Here is a 21,727-nt window from a genome sequence, read left to right as displayed (position 1 = left end):
TCCACCAACTATTCCACTTTCTGTCCACTGTTCCTACCTAAAGTATGTACAGTAACCTTAAAGTGCAAAACAAGCTGTTGAGAGGTTCTGTTTCCATTTGTCTGACTACAACACTTTAACTAGGAGGTTTTTCTCAGTTTTCAGACAATCAGCACTGGAGAAGAAGGAGCTACTTGACACATGGCAAGTTAGCTTGCTGCAAAGTCTTGGCTGACATTTCTGCCCAACAATTTGTAAAATGGACAGACATAGCTAAATGGAATTAAAAAAATAACACTTTGGCCAATAGTTAAGATTTAATTGCAACATAAACCGTAACGCAGATTACGAGCAGGTCTCTACTGGCACTGCTCACATCGGATTTTATCAACAGGAAAGGTGTCCATGGTATGTAGATAATATAGATTTAAATTACCTAATCGCATTAACTTATTTCAATGGCATTAATATTTTTGCTTCAATCAAATTTCATGACTATGCCATGTCCAGATTGATAAGTAAAAACAGCTTCTTTAAACATCGAATTATAAATTATTGTAATTCAGGTTGAGCATCCCTTATTCAAAATGCCTGGGGCCAAGTGTGTCTCGGATTCTGGAATATTTTGAAATACCTGTATGGGTATAGTTGTAGCTAGCGGATCTCGGGTGAACACCATGTTACTTTTAAAGTAGAAACATGATCAGCACTCAAAACAAAGTGTGGATTTCAGAGCTTATCGAATAAAGGGTGCTCAAACTGTGCACCCTCCTAACAATGGAGTCAGGCTGCATCTCCACTGGTTGAAGGATGCAATTACAACTGGAAAAGCTTACATTTAAGCAGTTTGCACCAATTTCTGATGTAGATTTCAATATAGAAACTGGATGGTGTCTGCACTCTGATCCAATTATCCCCCAGCTTCTAAGGGTACATCACTTGAAGGTATGTTTGGGGATTTTGACTTGAAATAATGTTATGGAATATCAACTATCGTTAACAATTTTAAGACTGCACTCCCCTTCGATAATGCAATCCGAGCTCTGTTTCACCTACCTCAAATAGTTCCCTGTATTTTTGTTCGGGGTACAGTATTGCGAAAGTGCAATTTTAAAAAGTGATTGAAGTACCACTGTTTCTGAACTCTGCTGAGGAGCTAATATACACTTTGTTTTTGTTTTTTCCTCGAATGACAGCAAAGTTGAAACTTGTGGTTGTGTGGTGTACTAGGAATATTTTTTTTAAAAAATGCTCCTTATTGCTGGGAACGCCTAGGTCTTCATTAATCTACAAGCAAGATTCAGGGAAGAGGCCAAATCAGAACAAATGGTTTCTCAGTTAAGGCAGACATCTCTTTGCCCTCTTGCAAATTGATGGCTGTGATTTTTGGAGGTCAATCATCTCGCCTCCCCAGAACATCACTTCAGAGTTCCTCAGGGTAGTGTCCTCAGCCCAACCACCTTCAGCTGCTTCATCAACGGCCTTCCCTCCATCGTAAGTCAGAAGTGGGGATGTTTGCTGATGATTGCACGTTGTTCAGTACCATTCACAAATCTTCAAGATACTGAAGATGTGCATGTCTATATTCATGCCACACAAGTGCCAGAGACTGCCAAGGTGGAAGTCAAACCCTTGTCCCCAGAACATTAGCCTGGGTCTCTGGATGACTAGTGTGGTAACATTATCACTCTCCCAGATATATGACAAGCAGTCTTTTGATATACAGAAAGCCTAACAGTTACCAGAAGACAATGTATAGAAGCCATTGGAAATACATGGCTCATGCATCCAGGGCTTGGGTGTCTACCATGACTAGATTAGGCATGTCATCTTGCAGCCAACCCCACACCACAAGGATCTCATTTTGCATTTCTCTTTTCATCTTCCTGCCAAACACAAAATCAAGTAGAGGTCGAAGCCTTCATTAGAAGATGATGTGGAGATGGCGGCGTTGGACTGGGGTGAGCACAATAAGAAGTCTTACAACACCAGGTTAAAGTCCAACAGGTTTGTTTCGATGTCACTAGCTTTCAGAGCGCTGCTCCTTCCTCAAGTGAGATCATTAGAAGGGCAGATATTAGATTGCCTTGCGAACTGAACTTTTAATTTAGAGATCCCACATTTCCAACTACTGGAACCATTTAGTATAAAATTGGTGTTTCGGTGCTTTCAATCATAGAATTTACAGTGCAGGAGACCATTCAGCCCATTGAGTCTGCACCGTCAGGGGAATGATGGTACTCAGTTTAAAGCAAATTGCACAATTGACCATACAGATCTTGAGGTTCTTTGTCTCCTCTGTTCCATTAACGAAGGCCGATACCTGCACTTGCCTAGTAATTTCCACATGCACTAACTAAGAGGAGAGAGAATCCATGTAGAATCGTTATGTGGTTGAGCTTACTCAAAAATGACATTCTTGTTGATGGAAGACTCTAATTTAGTCAAAACTCCACATCAGGTTGAAAATGTGCCCACGCAATGCATGTAACTCTTAAACATTGATGATAACAGTCTGGGATCAATGGGACCTGAAGGGGTGCACTCGCGGATGGGATTTTTCATAATCAGCAAGTAACGTATAAGTAGTCCAAACAGAACATGTAGTGGGAAGTTTACCAATGTTGCCTTCACTGACCGAAAGCATTTCCAACAGAAGATTACATCAAAAAATACAGAAAATAAGTGTGCCCTTTATAAAAATTGGCAAACAGAATTTCATTCAGAAAGTAAAATTATAGCCATGCAAAATAGTATTACAGATTATTAAATTTACAAGATCAAGTGAAATGGAACTGGCTAATCAATTATTTTTAAACCCCAGAAACTGGAGTTGTAAGACAAAAAATGCATGCTAACATACAGGGTTGTACTGTAGAGCAGATACATAGGCTTGCACTGCTCCCTCCATGTCTCCTGCTGCAACCAGCGCTGCCGCCAGGTTGATGTATCCATCGATAAAGTCTGGTTTGAGTCGGAGGGCATGTCGATAATGTTCAATAGCTTCCTGAAGCTGTCCACGCTCTTTATAGACATTCCCCAAGTTGGAGTAGGCCTCAGCCAACATAGGGTTCTGTTTGATAGCCAGAGTGCTAAAGTGAGCAGATCTGGGAAAAGAAAATGTAAAAACAGTACAATAAAAGAAAGTTGTTTTAAAAATTAAATCCGATTAATCTTCTGCCCACAACATATAGTCATAAGCAGTTTCAGTCTTTGTCATACAGTTGTTCATTGTCATCAGACTATTTATACTGAAAGAATATCCATGTGAAATATCCATGCTCCTTCTGGCTAAATTACAATGATTGAAGTTTGCTGCATTCCCAACTGAAAAATCATTGGCTTATAAAGTGAAAATATGTAAGTCGTTCATTACCTGTCCAGCCTGCGACACTGGAAATGTATGGAGGAAAGAAGCAGCAACACACCAGTGTTATCAGGCTCCTGTCGCCAAAGTTGCATGCAGTGCCTCTCGGCTGCCTCGAAATCTCCAGCTTGGTATTCACGATGTGCCAGTTCTGCTAACCCTGGAATGGAAGCATGAATTTATTGTTGCTGTTTATTCCAGAAACGGGCATGGAAAATTAAATACGAAAATGTTTTAAAATGCATTTTTAAAAGGTGAGAATACAAAAGCAGAAAAACGTACATTGAACACAAGACAAAGTCAAATCCCTGGAAAACACACCCACTTTGTCAATAGCCCCTGTAATACCACCCCTTGTAAAATTACACAACAGTAACACAGATTTATGTTGTGCTTTAAACGTAGCAAAACATCGCAAGATGCTTCAAAGGGCGGCACGTGGCACAGTGGTTAGCACAACTGCCTATGGCATCGAGGACCAGGGTTCGGATCCCGGCCCTGGGTCACTGTCCGTGTTGAGTTTGCACATTCTCCCCGTGTCTGCATGGGTTTCACCCCCACAATCCAAAGATGTGCAGGGTAGATGGATTGGCCACACTAAATTGCCCCTTAATTGGAAAAAAAAATAATTAGGTACACTAAATTTTAAAAAAAGATGCTTCAAAAGAAAACTTTTAAACTGTAATCCTTATTTGAAATGGTGCGTGACTGGGAACCAATGTCCGTTAGCCAGCACGTGGATGATTTGTGAACAGGGGCGTGGAAGATATGTCAGCCGGAAAGATATTGAAATAGTAACGTTTTTTTTTTTAAATTAAGAATACCCAATTAATTTTTTCCAATTAAGGGGCAATTTAGTGTAGCGAATCCACCTAGCCAGGACATCTTTGGTTTGTGGGGCGAAACCCACACAAACACAGGGAGAATGTGCAAACTCCACATGGACAGTGACCCAGAGCCAGGATTGAACTTGGGACCTCGGTGCCGTGAGGGAGCAGTGCTAACCACTGCACCACCATGCTGCCCTGAAATAGTCAAGTTTTGAGGCGAAGGTGTCAATGATACTGCTTCAGCAGCTGATGGGTTGACCAGGGCTGGAATCCAGCAAAGTCACATGGGTGGAAGTTGGCAATCTTGGCAATGGTGCAGATATTAAGAATTACCAACATGCAACATCTTGCAAATACTTTTCTTCGTTTAAGCAACCAGAAGATTTTTGAGGGGCAATGCACATCTCATAGCATGGACATAGAGGTATCAAAATTACTGTGCACTTTATAATTACTGCACACTTTAAAATTTCAGACACCCTTCAGAACAATTTCTCAATGCAGAGTTAAAATTCCAACGAAATTGGTGCTCCTCAGTGTAGGGGAATGGAGTATTGTGTCTATTGGTCATGGAATACCGGTACAAATCAGTGTCATTAAGCTTAAAATGATAAGTTTACTTTAGGTGTCAGTCCCTCAAAAGGATGGAATCTGCCAAGCTTCAGGATTTGTATCTCCTCAGGTCACTCAGCAGGCCATACTTCAGTATACCCCAATACTGCTAGTCCTAACCTGCAAGCATCCTCACAGCACTAGCATCATTGTTTTCTCTTCTGACATTGGCTAATTTTACGGCCAAGTGAGATTGCCCCAATTTGCCATAGGGTTGGCTTGTGATTTGGGTCCATGCAGCAATTAGGTTGGGACCAGCTAACAAATTTGATTCAAGACCCTCTGACAAGTATCCCATCAACCAAAGGAGAAATCTTTTGGCTAAGTAAAAGTCCTGCCTCCAGGTCACAAGGTGCAAGGTTTGAATCCTACTCAACAGTTCCTGCAGGTGGCCCAACCTCCTCATAATGGTTGTTTGAGTCCATAAAACCTTCCCATCGCTAGGACCTATTACCCTATCTGCTCATACAAAGGTGATTATGGTCATGAATGGAATATTTACACCGGTCAGGCCAACAATTCTTTTCACTAGTTCTCAGATGGTTAATTGAAAATATCTCATCAGCATGGTTGAATCAGAACTCATGTTCCAACCACAAAATTCAGTCTGTTCATAATTTATAGCGACAATTGGACCATAAACTGAAGACTGGCCATTCAGAGCTAATGAATATGAAGGCCATGGGTTTTATGCAAAAATGGAATTCTGTTTTATTGCACAGAATTGCTAATTTTTTCTTCCATGTTTTCGGAATTATAAACTATTATTTCTAGGTGGAAAGCAAAACAAAAAACAAATCAGTATTCTTGAAGAGATTTGAACTGATGGCACAGGATTAGAGACAATTGAGAATTCAGCTAACCTTAAGTGAGATTAGATACATGAAGAAAACAAATATATTTCCCAGATATGTTGAACAAATCCCAATCAAAAATGTAAAGTTAGATAAAGTGATCTAATTTATACCGCCTGGGTTCTTTGCAATCCACTTCAGAAAACTCCGCACAGGGACAACGACAACAAGTGAATCAGCAGTCAACACCAAATAGGGGCTGTTTAGCACAGGGCTAAATCGCTGGCTTTGAAAGCAGACCAAGGCAGGCCAGCAGCACGGTTCAATTCCCTTAACAGCCTCCCCGAACAGGCGCCAGAATGTGGCGACTAGGGGCTTTTCACAGTAACTTCATTGAAGCCTACTTGTGACAATAAGCGATTTTCATTTCATTTCATTTCAAGTGAAGGCGGCAGTCAGTCGAACACAGATCTCCGCCACATTCCCTTAACAGCCTCCCCGAACAGGTGCCGGAATGTGGCGACTAGGGGCTTTTCACAGTAACTTCATTGAAGCCTACTTGTGACAATAAGCGATTTTCATTTCATTTTTCATTTCATTTCATTTCAAGTGAAGGCGGCAGTCAGTCGAGCACAGATCTCCGCCACATTGTAAACTCAACGTTAATACTATTACACAATGACTTCCGGGTGCGGCGATGACCAGCTGAGTCGCACGTTTCGGCAGCTCCTGGTGAAACGGACTTTGGGCTCTTGATAGGAGCCCCAACGGCAATTTTGACGGCTAAAAACACTGTGCGGTAAACCAGAAGGGAATCCCCCCTAGATACGGATGGAAAAAGGAGAGGGAAGTGGCCAGATTGCAGTGGATCCTTCAGAACAGCGGCAAGGAAGGCAAGCAAAAACCAAGATGGCATCGGAAGGTGGCAGTTTAACATGGGGCCCTGAACAACAAGAGTTCTTGAAATGCTGTGTGGAAGAGATCAAAAAGGAAAAGAAGAAAGAGCTGTTGGCCCCGATACTACAGGCGATCGAAGGGCTAAAGGAGGAACAAAAGACCCAGGAGCGGGAGCTTCGGGTCGTGAAGGCAAAGGCAGCCGAGAATGAGGACGACATACAGGGCCTGGTGGTGAAGACGGAGACGCAGGAGGCACATCAGAAACGATGTGTGGAAAGGTTGGAGGCACTGGAAAACAACGCAAGGAGGAACAACCTGAGGATTCTTGGTCTTCCTGAAGGTGTGGAGGGAGCGGACGTCGGGGCATATGTGAGCACGATGCTGCACTCGTTAATGGGAGCGGAGGCCCCGGCGGGTCCGTTGGAGGTGGAGGGAGCATACCGAGTGATGGCGCGAGGACCGAGAGCAGGAGAAATTCCCAGAGCCATAGTGGTGAGATTCCTCCGTTTTAAGGATAGAGAAATGGTCCTTAGATGGGCGAAGAAAACTCGGAGCAGTAAATGGGAGAACGCGGTGATTCGCGTTTATCAAGACTGGAGTGCGGAGGTGGCGAGAAGGAGGGCGAGCTTTAATCGGGCCAAGGCGGTGCTTCATAAAAAGATGATAAAATTTGGAATGCTGCAACCGGCAAGACTGTGGGTCACATATCGAGGGAGGCACCACTACTTTGAGACGGCGGATGAAGCGTGGACTTTTATTGTGGAGGAAAAACTGGAATGAGCGGGTTATTAAAAAGAACGTTCGAACAAAGTGGTGGGGCGAATGTGGGGGGCAAAGAGGGGTTTTATGCACTAATCCTGCGATGTGGTAACTTTTCTCTCTCTGGGGGGAGAGGGGGGAGGTGGAGGAGATGGGGCGTTGGCCATTGGGGGCGGGGCCAAGGGAGAAGCGCGGGCTTGGTTCCCGCGCTATGATAATCATGGCGGGAATAGAGAAGCAGGAAGGAGGGGGCGTCGCACGGTGCGAGTTGAGGTCACGGGGGGGGGAAGCCGAGGTCAGCCAGAGTTTGCTGACTTCTGGGAGCAACATGGGGGGAGTAATTACGCTAGCGGGGGATCTAGCGGGGGGGGGGGGGGGGGGGGGGGAATTACTGGGTTGCTGCTGCTGGGGAGAGGGGGGAGCTGGTATGGGAGAGGATGGGCGGGGGGGCACCGCGTGGGGGAGATACAGCTGCGTGGGAACCGGGTGAGGAGCTGGATAAAGGTGATGGCTAATCGACAAGGGGGGAGGGGGTAGGAAGCCTCCCAACTCGGCTGATCACGTGGAACGTGAGAGGGCTGAACGGGCCGATAAAGAGGGCACGGGTACTCGCACACCTTAAGAAACTTAAGGCAGATGTGGTTATGTTACAGGAAACGCACCTGAAACTGATAGACCAGGTTAGGCTACGCAAAGGATGGGTGGGGCAGGTGTTCCATTCGGGGCTAGATGCGAAAAACAGGGGAGTGGCTATATTAGTGGGGAAGCGGGTAATGTTCGAGGCAAAGACTATAGTGGCGGATAACGGGGGCAGATAAGTGATGGTGAGTGGCAAACTACAGGGGGAGACGGTGGTTTTGGTAAACGTATATGCCCCGAACTGGGATGATGCCAATTTTATGAGGCGGATGCTAGGACGCATTCCGGACCTAGAGATGGGAAAGCTGATAATGGGGGGAGATTTTAATACGGTGTTGGAACCAGGGCTGGATAGGTCGAAGTCCAGGACTGGAAGGAGGCCGGCAGCAGCCAAGGTACTTAAAGATTTTATGGAGCAGATGGGAGGTGTAGACCAGTGGAGATTTAGCAGACCTAGGAGTAAGGAGTTCTCGTTTTTCTCCTATGACCATAAAGTCTACTCGCGAATAGACTTTTTTGTGTTGGGTAGGGCATTGATCCCGAAGGTGAGGGGAACGGAGTATACGGCTATAGCCATTTCGGATCACGCTCCACACTGGGTGGACTTGGAGATAGGGGTGGAAACAGGAGGGCGCCGAAACAGGAGGGCGCCCACCCTGGAGAATGGACATGGGACTAATGGCAGATGAGGGGGTGTGTCTAAGGGTGAGGGGGTGCATTGAAAAGTACTTGGAACTCAATGATAATGGGGAGGTCCAGGTGGGAGTGGTCTGGGAGGCGTTGAAGGCGGTGGTTAGAGGGGAGCTGATATCAATAAGGGCACATAAAGGGAAGCAGGAGAGTAAGGAACGGGAGCGGTTGCTGCAAGAACTTTTGAGGATGGACAGACAATATGCGGAAGCACTGGAGGAGGGACTGTACAGGGAAAGGCAAAGGCTGCATGTAGAATTTGACTTGCTGACTACAGGCACTGCAGAGGCACAATGGAGGAAGGCACAGGGTGTACAGTACGAATATGGGGAGAAGGCGAGCAGGTTGCTGGCACACCAATTGAGGAAAAGGGGAGCAGCGAGGGAAATAGGGGGAGTGAGGGATGAGGAAGGAGAGATGGAGTGGGGAGCGGAGAGAGTGAATGGAGTGTTCAAGACATTTTATAAAAAATTATATGAAGCTCAACCCCCGGGTGGGAGGGAGAGAATGATGGGCTTCTTGGATCGGCTGGAATTTCCCAAGGTGGAAGAGCAGGAAAGGGTGGGACTGGGAGCACAGATCGAGGTAGAAGAAGTGGTGAAAGAAATTAGGAGCATGCAGGCGGGAAAGGCCCCGGGACCGGATGGATTCCCAGTCGAATTCTATAGAAAATATGTGGACTTGCTCGCCCCGGTACTGACGAGGACCTTTAATGAGGCAAAGGAAAGGGGACAACTGCCCCCGACTATGTCTGAAGCAACGATATCGCTTCTCTTAAAGAAGGAAAAGGACCCGCTACAATGCGGGTCCTATAGACCTATTTCCCTCCTAAATGTAGATGCCAAGGTCCTGGCCAAGGTAATGGCAATGAGAATAGAGGAATGTGTCCCGGGGGTGGTCCACGAGGACCAAACTGGGTTTGTGAAGGGGAGACAGCTGAACACGAATATACGGAGGTTGTTAGGGGTAATAATGATGGCCCCACCAGACGGAGAAACGGAGATAGTAGTGGCGATGGATGCCGAGAAAGCATTTGATAGAGTGGAGTGGGATTATTTGTGGGAGGTGTTGAGGAGATTTGGTTTTGGAGAGGGGTATGTTAGATGGGTGCAGCTGTTGTATAGGGCCCCAGTGGCGAGCGTGGTCACGAATGGACGGGGATCTGCATATTTTCGGCTCCATAGAGGGACAAGGCAGGGATGCCCTCTGTCCCCATTATTGTTTGCACTGGCGATTGAGCCCCTGGCGATAGCGTTGAGGGGTTCCAAGAAGTGAAGGGGAGTACTTAGGGGAGGAGAAGAGCACCGGGTATCTTTGTATGCGGACGATTTGCTACTATACGTGGCGGACCCGGCGGAGGGGATGCCAGAAATAATGCGGATACTTGGGGAGTTTGGGGATTTTTCAGGGTATAAATTGAACATGGGGAAAAGTGAGTTGTTTGTGGTGCATCCAGGGGAGCAGAGTAGAGAAATAGAGGACCTACCGTTGAGGAAGGTAACAAGGGACTTTCGTTACCTGGGGATCCAGATAGCTAAGAATTGGTGCACATTGCATAGGTTAAATTTAACGCGGTTGGTGGAACAGATGGAGGAGGATTTCAAGAGATGGGATATGGTATCCCTGTCACTGGCAGGGAGGGTGCAGGCGGTTAAGATGGTGGTCCTCGAGCTTCCGGGTGCGGCGATGACCAGCTGAGTCGCACGTTTCGGCAGCTCCCTGTGAAACGGACTTTTGGGCTCTTGATAGGAGCCCCAACGGCAATTTTAACGGCTGAAAACACCGTGTGGTAAACCAGAAGGGTGTTCCCCCTGGACACGGATGGAAAAAGGAGAGGAAAGTGGCCGGATTGCAGCGGATCCTTTGGAACAACGGCAAGGAAGGCAAGCAGAAACCAAGATGGCGTCGGAAGGTGGCAGTTTCATATGGGGCCCTGAACAACAAGAGTTTTTGAAACGCTGCGTGGAGGAGATAAAAAAGGAAATGAAGAAAGAGTTGTTGGCCCCGATATTACAGGCGATTGAAGGGCTGAAAGAGGAACAAAAGACCCAGGAGCAGGAGCTTCGGGTCGTGAAGGCGAAAGCAGCAGAAAATGAAAACGACATACAGGGCCTGGTGGTGAAGTCGGAGATACAGGAGGTACACCAGAAACGATCTGTGGAGAGGTTGGAGGCACTGGAAAATAACGCAAGGAGGAACAACTTGAGGATTCTTGGCCTTCCTGAAGGTGCGGAGGGGGCGGACGTCGGGGCATATGTGAGCACGATGCTGCACTCGTTAATGGGAGTGGAGGCCCCGGCGGGTCCGTTGGAGGTGGAGGGAGCATACCGAGTTATGGTGCGAGGATCGAGAGCAGGAGAAGCTCCCAGAGCCATAGTGGTGAGATTTCTCCGTTTTAAGGATAGAGAAATGGTCCTTAGATGGGCGAAGAAAACTCGGTGTAGTAAATGGGAGAACGCGGTGATCCGCGTCTATCAAGATTGGAGTGCGGAGGTGGCGAGAAGGAGGGCGAGCTTTAATCGGGCCAAAGCGGTACTTCACAAAAAAAAGATAAAGTTTGGAATGCTGCAACCGGCAAGACTGTGGGTCACATATCAAGGGAGGCACCACTACTTTGAGACGGCGGATGAAGCGTGGACTTTTATTGTAGAAGAAAAATTGGAATGATTGGACTACGAAAATGAACGTTTGGACAAAGTGGCGGGACGAGTGGGGGGGGGGGGGGGGGCGAAGAGGGATTGTATGATTAATCCTGCGGTATGGTAACTTTTCTTTCTCCCACAGGTGGTGATGGGGGGAGGTGGGGAGGGAGAGGAGATGGGGCGTTGGCCATGGGAGGCGGGGCCGAGGGAGAGGCGCGGGCTTGGTTCCGCGCTATGATAATTATGGCGGGAATAGAGAAGCAGGAAGGAGGGGGCGTCGCACGGTGCGAGTTGAGGTCACGGGGGGGGAAGCCGAGGTCAGCCAGAGTTTGCTGACTTCTGGGAGCAACATGGGGGGAGTAATTACGCTAGCGGGGGATCTAGCGGGGGGGGGGGGGGGGGAATTACTGGGTTGCTGCTGCTGGGGAGAGGGGGGAGCTGGTATGGGAGAGGATGGGCGGGGGGGCACCGCGTGGGGGAGATACAGCTGCGTGGGAACCGGGTGAGGAGCTGGATAAAGGTGATGGCTAATCGACAAGGGGGGGGGGGGGGGGGGGGTGGGAAGCCCCCCAACTCGGCTGATCACGTGGAACGTGAGGGGGCTTAACGGGCCGATAAAGAGGGCACGAGTACTCGCACACCTTAAGAAACTTAAAGCAGATGTGGTCATGTTACAGGAAACGCACCTGAAACTGATAGATCAGGTTAGGTTGCGCAAAGGATGGGTAGGGCAGGCGCTCCATTCGGGGCTGGTTGCGAAAAACAGGGGGGTGGCTATATTAGTGGGGAAGCGGGTAATGTTCGAGGCAAAGACTATAGTGGCGGATAACGGGGGCAGATACGTGATGGTGAGTGGCAAATTACAGGGAGAGATGGTGGTGTTGGTAAACGTGTATGCCCCGAATTGGGACGATGCCAATTTTATGAGGCGAATGCTAGGACGCATCCCAGACCTAGAGACCGGAAAGCTGATAATGGGGGGAGACTTTAACACGGTGTTGGAACCAAGGCTGGATAGGTCGAAGTCCAGGACTGGTAGGAGGCCGGCAGCAGCCAAGGTGCTTTAGGATTTTATGGAGTAGATGGGAGGGGTGGACCAGTGGAGATTCAGTAGACCTAGGAGTAAGGAGTTCTCGTTTTTCTCCTATGTCCATAAAGTCTATTCACGCATAGACTTTTTTGTGTTGGGTAGGGCATTGATCCCGAGGGTGAGGGGAACGGAATATACGGCTATAGCCATTTCGGATCATGCCCCACACTGGGTAGACTTGGAGATAGGGGAGGAAACAAGAGGGCGTCCACCCTGGAGAATGGACATGGGACTAATGGCGGATGAGGGGGTGTGCTTAAGGGTGAGGGGATGCATTGAAAAGTACTTGGAACTCAATGACAATGGGGAGGTTCAGGTGGGAGTGGTCTGGGAGGCGTTGAAGGCGGTGGTTAGGGGGGAGCTGATATCAATAAGGACACATAAAGGGAAGCAGGAGAGTAAGGAACGGGAGCGGTTGTTGCAAGAACTTTTGAGGGTGGACAGACAGTATGCGGAAGCACCGGAGGAGGGACTGTATAGGGAAAGGCAAAGGCTGCATGTGGAATTTGACTTGCTGACCACAGGCACTGCAGAGGCACAATGGAGGAAGGCGCAGGGTGTACAGTATGAATATGGAGAGAAGGCGAGCAGATTGCTGGCACACCAATTGAGGAAAAGGGGAGCAGCGAGGGAAATAGGGGGGGTGAGAGACGAAGATGGAGAGACGGAACGGGGAGCGGAGAGAGTGATTGAAGTGTTTATGACATTTTATAAAAAACTGTATGAAGCTCAACCCCCGGATGGGAGGGAGAGAATGATGGAGTTTTTGGATCGGCTGGAAATTCCCAAGGTGGAAGAGCAGGAAAGGATGGGATTGGGAGCACAGATCACGGTAGAAGAAGTGGTGAAAGGAATTAGGAACATGCAGACGGGAAAGGCCCCGGGACCGGACGGATTCCCAGTTGAATTTTACAGAAAATATTTGGACTTGCTCGCCCCGCTACTGACGAGGACCTTCAACGAGGCAAAGGAAAGGGGACAACTGCCCCCGACTATGTCAGAAGCAACGATATCGCTTCTTTTAAAGAAGGAAAAGGATCCGCTACAATGCGGGTCCTACAGACCAATCTCCCTCCTCAATGTAGATGCCAAGGTCTTGGCCAAGGTAATGGCAATGAGAATAGAGGAATGTGTCCCGGGGGTGGTTCATGAGGACCAAACTGGGTTTGTGAAGGGGAGACAGCTGAACACGAACATACGGAGGTTGTTAGGGGTAATGATGATGGCCCCACCAGAGGGTGAAACGGAGATAGTAGTGGCGATGGATGCCGAGAAAGCATTTGATAGAGTGGAGTGGGATTATCTGTGGGAGGTGTTGAGGAGATTTGGGTTCGGAGAGGGGTATGTTAGATGGGTGCAGCTGTTGTATAGGGCCCCAGTGGCGAGTGTGGTCACGAATGGACGGGGATCGGCATATTTTCGGCTCCATAGAGGGACAAGGCAGGGATGTCCTCTGTCCCCATTACTGTTTGCACTGGCGATTGAGCCCCTGGCGATAGCGCTGAGAGGTTCCAAGGGATGGAGGGGAATACTTAGGGGAGGAGAAGAACACCGGGTATCTTTATATGCGGATGATCTGCTACTATATGTGGCGGATCCAGCGGAGGGGATGCCAGAAATAATGCGGATACTTGGGGAGTTTGGGGATTTTTCAGGGTATAAATTGAACATGGGGAAGAGTGAGCTGTTTGTGGTGCATCCAGGGGAGCAGAGTAGAGAAATAGAAGACCTACCGTTGAGGAAGGTAACAAGAGACTTTCGTTACCTGGGGACCCAGATAGCTAAGAATTGGGGCACATTGCACAGGCTAAATTTGACGCGGTTGGTGGAACAGATGGAGGAAGATTTCAAGAGATGGGATATGGTAGCATTGTCAATGGCAGGGAGGGTGCAGGCGGTTAAGATGGTGGTCCTCCCGAGATTCCTTTTTGTGTTTCAGTGTCTCCCGGTGGTGATCACGAAGGCTTTTTTCAAAAGGATAGAAAAGAGTATCATGGGTTTTGTTTGGGCCGGGAAGACTCCGAGAGTGAGGAAGGGATTCTTACAGCGTAGTAGGGATAGGGGGGGGGGCTGGCGCTACCGAGCCTAAGTGAGTATTATTGGGCCGCTAATATTTCAATGGTGAGTAAGTGGATGGGAGAGGAGGAAGGAGCGGCGTGGAAGAGATTAGAGAGGGCGTCCTGTAGGGGGACCAGCCTGCAGTCTATGGTGACAGCCCCATTGCCGTTCTCACCAAGGAACTATACCACGAGTCCGGTGGTGGTAGCTACACTGAAGATTTGGGGACAGTGGAGACGACATAGGGGAAAGACCGGAGCACTGGGGGGGTCCCCGATAAGAAACAACCATAGGTTTGCCCCGGGGGGAATGGATGGGGGATATGGAATGTGGCAAAGAGCAGGTATAACGCAATTGAAAGATCTATTTGTGGATGGGAAGTTTGCGAGTCTGGGAGCGCTGACCGAGAAATATGGGTTGCCCCAAGGGAATGCATTCAGGTATATGCAATTGAGGGCTTTTGCGAGGCAACAGGTGAGGGAATTCCCGCAGCTCCCGACACAAGAGGTGCAGGACAGAGTCATCTCAAAGAAATGGGTGGGGGACGGTAAGGTGTCGGATATATATAGGGAAATGAGAGACGAAGGGGAGACTATGATGGACGAACTAAAAGGGAAATGGGAAGAAGAGCTAGGGGAGGAGATTGAGGAGGGGATGTGGGCAGATGCCCTAAACAGGGTAAACTCGTCGTCCTCGTGCGCCAGGCTAAGCCTGATTCAGTTTAAGGTATTACACAGGGCACATATGACTGGAACACGGCTCAGTAAATTTTTTGGGGTGGAGGATAGGTGTGCGAGGTGCTCGAGAAGCCCAGCGAATCATACCCATATGTTTTGGTCATGCCCGGCACTACAGGGGTTTTGGATGGGGGTGACAAAGGTGCTTTCAAAAGTAGTAGGAGTCCGGGTCGAACCAAGCTGGGGGTTGGCTATATTTGGGGTTGCACAAGAGCCGGGAGTGCAGGAGGCGAAAGAGGCCGATGTTTTGGCCTTTGCGTCCCTAGTAGCCCGGCGCAGAATATTGCTAATGTGGAAAGAAGCCAAGCCCCCGGGGGTGGAGACCTGGATAAATGATATGGCGGGGTTCATAAAGTTAGAGCGGATTAAGTTCGTCCTAAGGGGGTCGGCTCAAGGGTTTACTAGGCGGTGGCAACCGTTCGTCGAATATCTTGCGGAAAGATAGATAGGGGAGAACAAAGAAGGCAGCAGCAGCGGCCCAGGACTTGGGGGGGGGGGGGGGGGGGGGGTGGCCTGAGACAAGGCAGTTGCCAATTAGGGCTAGTTTTTATTTTTTGTTATTTAATATTTATTTCTTTGTTGTTGTTTTTGTTTAAATTTAAAAAGGTCATTATTATCTGTATTGTTACAATGTTGTGTAAAGGATGCACAATGTACTGTGTTGGTTGACCAAAAATTTTCAATAAAATATTACTTAAAAAAAAAAGATGGTGGTCCTCCCGAGATTCCTCTTTGTGTTTCAGTGCCTCCCGGTGGTGATCACGAAGGCCTTTTTTAAAAGGATTGAAAAGAGCATCATGGGTTTTGTGTGGGCCGGGAAGATCCCGAGAGTGAGGAAGGGATTCTTACAGCGTAGCAGGGATAGGGGGGGGCTGGCACTACCGAGCCTAAGTGAGTATTATTGGGCCGCTAATATTTCAATGGTGAGTAAGTGGATGGGAGAGGAGGAGGGAGCGGCGTGGAAGAGATTAGAGAGGGCGTCCTGTAGGGGGACTAGCCCACAGGCTATGCTGACAGCCCCATTGCCGTTCTCACCGAGGAACTACACCACAAGCCCGGTGGTGGTGGCTACACTGAAGATTTTGGGACAGTGGAGACGGCATAGGGGAAAGACTGGAGCCTTGGGGGGGTCCCCGATAAGAAACAATCATAGGTTTGCCCTGGGGGGAATGGATGGGGGATATGGAATGTGGCAAAGAGCAGGAATAACGCAACTGAAAGATCTGTTTGTGGATGGGAAGTTCGCGAGTTTGGGAGCGCTGACCGAGAAATATGGGTTGCCCCAAGGGAATGCATTCAGGTATATGCAACTGAGGGCTTTTGCGAGGCAACAGGTGAGGGAATTCCCGCAGCTCCCGACACAAGAGGTGCAGGACAGAGTGATCTCAAAGACATGGATGGGGGATGGTAAGGTGTCAGATATATATAGGGAAATGAGGGACGAAGGGGAGACTATGGTAGATGAACTAAAAGGGAAATGGGAAGAAGAGCTGGGGGAGGAGATCGAGGAGGGGCTGTGGGCAGATGCCCTAAGCAGGGTAAACTCGTCGTCCTCGTGTGCCAGGCTAAGCCAGAAGGACTCTCAGGGTTGTTAATATATACTGTATAGTATGTATAGGTCGTTGCTACAGATAATTATATATTGGACTGTTAAATTATATTTTTGGAGAGTGTTACTTGTGACAAGGCAGTTGCCAATTAGGGCTAGTTTTCATTTTTGTTATTTATTATTTATTCATTTTTTGTTTATAAAATAGGTCATTGTTATTTGTGTTGTTATAATATTGTGTAAAGGATGCACAATGTACTGTGTTGGTTGACCAAAAATTTTCAATAAAATATTTAATAAAAAAAAAATACTATTACACAATTCTCCCTTGAAGCTTTTCCCTACCCGGTTGATAAAAATTTTTTTTATCAGCTTTGTCGTTCAGAGTTTCTGTCTCACTGAGGAGGCTTCAAGTCAATCCAGGTCCAAAAATTTGAAAATAATGCTCACAGTTTGATAGCAGTAACAAAATTCCTTCAGAGGCTGAGACAATCCAAAACATTCTAAAACAAGCAACAAAATTCTAAATAAAACAACCCACAAAGTGCTATAAAGTAATTTTGTCCTTCTCGCAATGTATTGGATCCATAAAAAATTTCACGATCCAAACCTTCATCAAAAATTATTTAGTTCTTCCTTTGGTCACACGACGTTTCATTGAAATCTGCCCATTAGTTTTTGAGATATATTGTTTACAGACAAAGAGGGGCAAAGACATTACCATCACCCAACTTCAGTGGCGGAGGTAATTAGACGCCTAGATAGAGGTCCAGTCCATTTTTGTGCATAGAGGGAAGCTTTTACCATCCAGGTATTTAATGAGTGCACCCTCAAGATCAGAGGTACTGGAATTGGCCCCCAAGCAACCTAAACTGTCTGCTTTATTTAGAGAGATTTAGCTCTGCTTCACTGCAATGGTTTAAAAACTAGATGTTGAAATTATGCAGCAATTTTAACATTGGCTCCCCCATTGTAGTAGTAAAGTTTCACTAGGTTCCCCCATTGTAGTAGCAGTAAACTTTCACTATGAGTGCACCCTATTATTAAGGTCAGCATTAGCATTCTCTGTCAAGAGCACTTACATCAGTCAAGTTTGCTCAGTTAAACTCTCCCCAAACTAAGATTGCTAAATGTCAACATTTATTGGGATAATTATTGCACTCCCCTGTTTGGAGTCTGAATGTCAGCTTCTAATTTGCCATGTTAATTTTTTTTTTCCTCCCCATTCCCTCCACAAGTCTCGTCAAGTTTAACTTATGAGCGGAGCCCAGCTTCGTGCCACCTGTAACGGAGACTTGACACCATCAACCGGAAGGGCAGCTTACTCAAAACTTCCCTGGCGTTTATGGAAAACACCTCACTTTTTGCCATATTAGATTTGTATCCCGCGGAGGTACTAAACTCTCCCAGGAACCCCCATTATGCTACCGAACCATTCCACTGGGTTCAAAATATATAATAGGAAGTCGTCCGCATACGGGACTCCACCGTGCTCAACAAGTTCCCATTCCCTAGAGGTCAGAAGAGCCATCGCCAATGGCTCAATTGCAAGTGCAAAGAGCAATGGGAAGAGTGGGTGCCCCTACCTCATCCCGCACGGCAATGCAAAATATTCCAAATTGACACCATTAGTCAGAACACTCGCCCTCGGGGCCTTATATAATAATCTGATCCAGTCGACAAACCCGTATCCAAACCCTAACCGCCCATCAACAAGTACGCCCACTCCACTTGGTCAAATGCCTTCTCCACACCAATGGATACCACCACTTGCACATCTTTCCCCTCCGCAGATATCATGATCGCATCCAATAACCTCTGTACATTTGCCGACAACTGCCTGCCTTTTACAAGCCCAGTCTGGTCTTTCCCAATCACTCACAGCACACAACCTTCTTTTTTTATAAAAGTTTTATTAGGGTATTTGTAGTTTTTATAATAATAACGATAACAGCAACATAAACATGGGACATAAAACAATTCCAACCCTATCCCGTTCTTCGCACCCCTAACAGTAACACAATAGCCTAGCCCCTCCCCCTCCTAGATTTCTGCCTCTGCTGGCATTTAAATTTTTTCCGAGAAAGTTGACAAACGGCTGCCACCTCCGGGCGAACCCTAACATTGACCCTCTCAGGGCGAATTATTTTTCTCAAGACTGAGAAATGCAGCTACGTCACTAACCCAGGTCTCTAATTTCAGGGGCTTCGAGTCCCTCCACATTAACAGTGTCCGTCTCCGGGCTACCAGGGAGGCAAAGGCCAAGACGTCAGCCTCTCTCACCCCTTGGACTCCGGGCTCTTCCGACACTCCAAAGATCGCCACCTCTGGACTTGGCACCACCTGTGTTTTGAGTACCGTGGACATAGCCTTTGCAAAGCCCTGCCAAAACCTTCTAAGCTTCGAGCATGCCCAAAACATGTGGACATGATTTGCTGGTCCCCCCGCACACCTGTCCTCTTCTCAAAAAAAAAACTTGCTCATCCAGGCCACCGTCATGTGTTCCCGGTGGACTACCTTGAATTGTATCAGGCTAAGCCTGGCACATGATGAAGATGTGTTAACCCTGCTTAAGGCATCCGCCCACAGACCCGCCTCTATCTCTCCCCCTCGCTCATCTTCCCACTCGCCCTTTAGTTCCTCGATCGGAGTTTCCTCCGACTCCATGTCCTTGGTAGATACCTTGATACCTTCCCCTCTCCCACTCAAGTTCGGGAAACTACCCTGTTCTATATACCCCGTGGTGGAAGGAACGGGAAGGTCGGGACTTGCCTTCTCAAAAAATCCCGTACCTGCAGAGAGCTAAACTCATTCCCTGCTGGCAATTCAAATTTTTCCTCCAAAGCCTTCAAGCTAGGAAAGCTCCAGTCTATAAATAGATCTCCCATCCTTTCAATTGCTGCTCTCTGCCATCTCCGGAACCCTCCATCCAGTCTACCCGGTACAAACCGATGGTTGTTGTAGATCGGGGCCCAAACCGTGCTCCCTCTGCTCTCCTGTATTTCTTCCACTGCCCCCAGACTCTAAAGAGCAGTCACTATCACCGGGCTTGTGGAGTACCGGGCCGGCAAAAACAGGAGAAGTGCCGTTATCAGTGCCCCCAAACCTGTATTCTTACACGATGCCGTCTCTACTCGCTCCCACGCCGACCAGCACCCCCCCCCCCTTTCCTAATCATGGCTATATTAGCCGCCCAGTAGTAGTTACAAAAGTTCGGCAGCACTAACCCACCCACAGCCCGAAATAACCCAATTCACCCATTTTTTAAAAAGGCCCTCGGGATAAAGATGGGGAGGCACTGAAAGACAAACAGGTATCTGGGGAGGTCCGTCATTTTCATGGTCTGTACCCTCCCCGCCAGTGATAGCAGAGCACGTCCCATCTCTTAAAGTCCTCCTTCATTTGTTCTACTAGCCAGAACAGGTTCAACTTGTGCAATGTCTCCCATTCCCGAGCCATCTGGATTCCCAGATAGCGAAAGCTCCTTCCTACCATTCTAAACGGCAGCTCTCCCTGTCTCCTCTCCTGCTCTCTTGCCTGGATCGCGAACATCGCCCTTTCTCTCTCCCCCCCGCACCATCTGCACCCAGTCAACTGCACCCAGCCAACGAAGCCCCGACCAAACCCGAACCTTCCCAACACCTCCCACAAGTAATCCCACTCCTACACCGATCAAAAGCTTTCTCCACATCGATCGCAGCCACCACCTCCATTCCCCCCCCCCTCAGAGGGCATCATAATAACCTTTAAGAGCCTTCTAACATTGCCTGCCCTTCACAAATCCCGCCTGGTCTTCCCTCATCACCCCCGGGATACAGTCCTCTATCCTTGTGGCCAGTACCTTAGCCAGCAGTTTGGCGTCCATATTCCAACAGGGAGATTGGCCTGTATAATCCGCATTGCTTAGGGTCCTTCTCCCGTTTCAGAATCAGTGAAATCGAGGCCTGCAACATTGTTGGGGGAAGGACTCCCCTCTCCCTTGCCTCATTAAATGTCCTCACGAGCAGTGGGCTCAATATCTCCGAAAACTTCTTGCAGAATTCCACCAGGTAGCCGCCCGGCCCCGGGGCCTGGCCGATTGGATGCCCTCCAGCCCCTCCATTATTTCCTCAATTTTAATTGAGGCTCCCAGCCCTTCCACCCGTTCCTCCTCCACCATCGGGAACCTCAACTGCCCCAAGAACTGCCTCATCCCCTCAACCCCAGCTGGGGGATCCGGCTCGTATAATTTACTGTACAAGTCCTTAAACACCTCATTTACCCCCACTGGGTCCAGGACCGCCTCTGTTCTTTACTCTCCCTATTTCACTGGCCGCCTCCCTTTTCCTAAGCTGGTGCGCTAACATTCTGCTTGCCTTTTCCCAGTACCCATACACCCCTCCCCTGGCCTAGCTCAGTTGTTCCACCACGTTCCCTGTAGACAATAGCCCAAACTCCACCTGCAATCTCCCCCGCTCCTTCAGTAACCCCGCGTCCGGGGCTTCCGAATATCTTCTACCCATCTGGTGTATCTCCCCAACTAACCGATCCCTCTCTGCTCGTTCCACCTTTTCTCTATGGGCCCGTATCGAAATTAATTCCCCTCTGACCACTGCCTTCAGAGCTTCCCACACCGTTGCTGCCGAGTCCTCCCCCATAAATTTATTTCCAGATAGTTCTGTATGGACTTACTCACCTGCCCACAGACCGCCTCATCTGCTAACAGCCCCACATCCAACCTCCATAATGGGCGCAGCCTTCTCTCCATACCAATCCGTAGATCAACCCAATGTGGGGCATGATCCGACACTGCAATTGCCGAGTACTCGGTATCCACCACCCCAGGCAGTAGAGCCTTGCTCAGAATAAAAAAGTCGATCTGAGAATATACCTCGTGGACATGGGAGAAAAAAGAAAACTCCTTCGCTCTGGGTCCATGGGTCCACTCCCCTCATCTGCTCCATAAATCCCTTAAGCCGCGGCTGGCACCCTCCCTGTCCTAGATTTTGACCGGTCCAATCCTGGTGAGGAATTGAACTAAAGAGAATGGTGCTAGACTGGGATGACCAGTTAGGATAGTGTAGAAGTAGATACTAATACAGGTA

General features: G+C 48.2%; 1 protein-coding gene across 6 annotated transcripts in view; it reads right to left on the bottom strand.

Annotated features, from left to right (window-relative positions):
* Nucleotides 1-21,727, bottom strand: part of LOC140421098 (UDP-N-acetylglucosamine--peptide N-acetylglucosaminyltransferase 110 kDa subunit) — a 163,640-nt gene that overhangs the window by 109,285 nt on the left and 32,628 nt on the right. For all 6 annotated transcript variants that reach the window (XR_011946669.1, XR_011946670.1, XM_072505472.1 and 3 more), the window contains exons 2-3: nt 3,356-3,506; nt 2,843-3,086 (exon numbers count right to left, since the gene is read on the bottom strand). Coding sequence is in view for 4 of the 6 variants with exons in the window: in XM_072505472.1 (XP_072361573.1) it covers nt 2,843-3,086; nt 3,356-3,506 (395 nt within the window). In the remaining 2 variants the exon portion in view is untranslated. The remainder of the gene's footprint in view (nt 1-2,842; nt 3,087-3,355; nt 3,507-21,727) is intronic.

Source organism: Scyliorhinus torazame, chromosome 5 (assembly GCF_047496885.1).
Source record: "Scyliorhinus torazame isolate Kashiwa2021f chromosome 5, sScyTor2.1, whole genome shotgun sequence".
Lineage (NCBI taxonomy): Eukaryota > Metazoa > Chordata > Chondrichthyes > Carcharhiniformes > Scyliorhinidae > Scyliorhinus > Scyliorhinus torazame.
The sequence above is the reverse complement of the archived record's forward strand: the minus strand, read 5'-3'. Positions and strand labels throughout refer to the sequence as shown.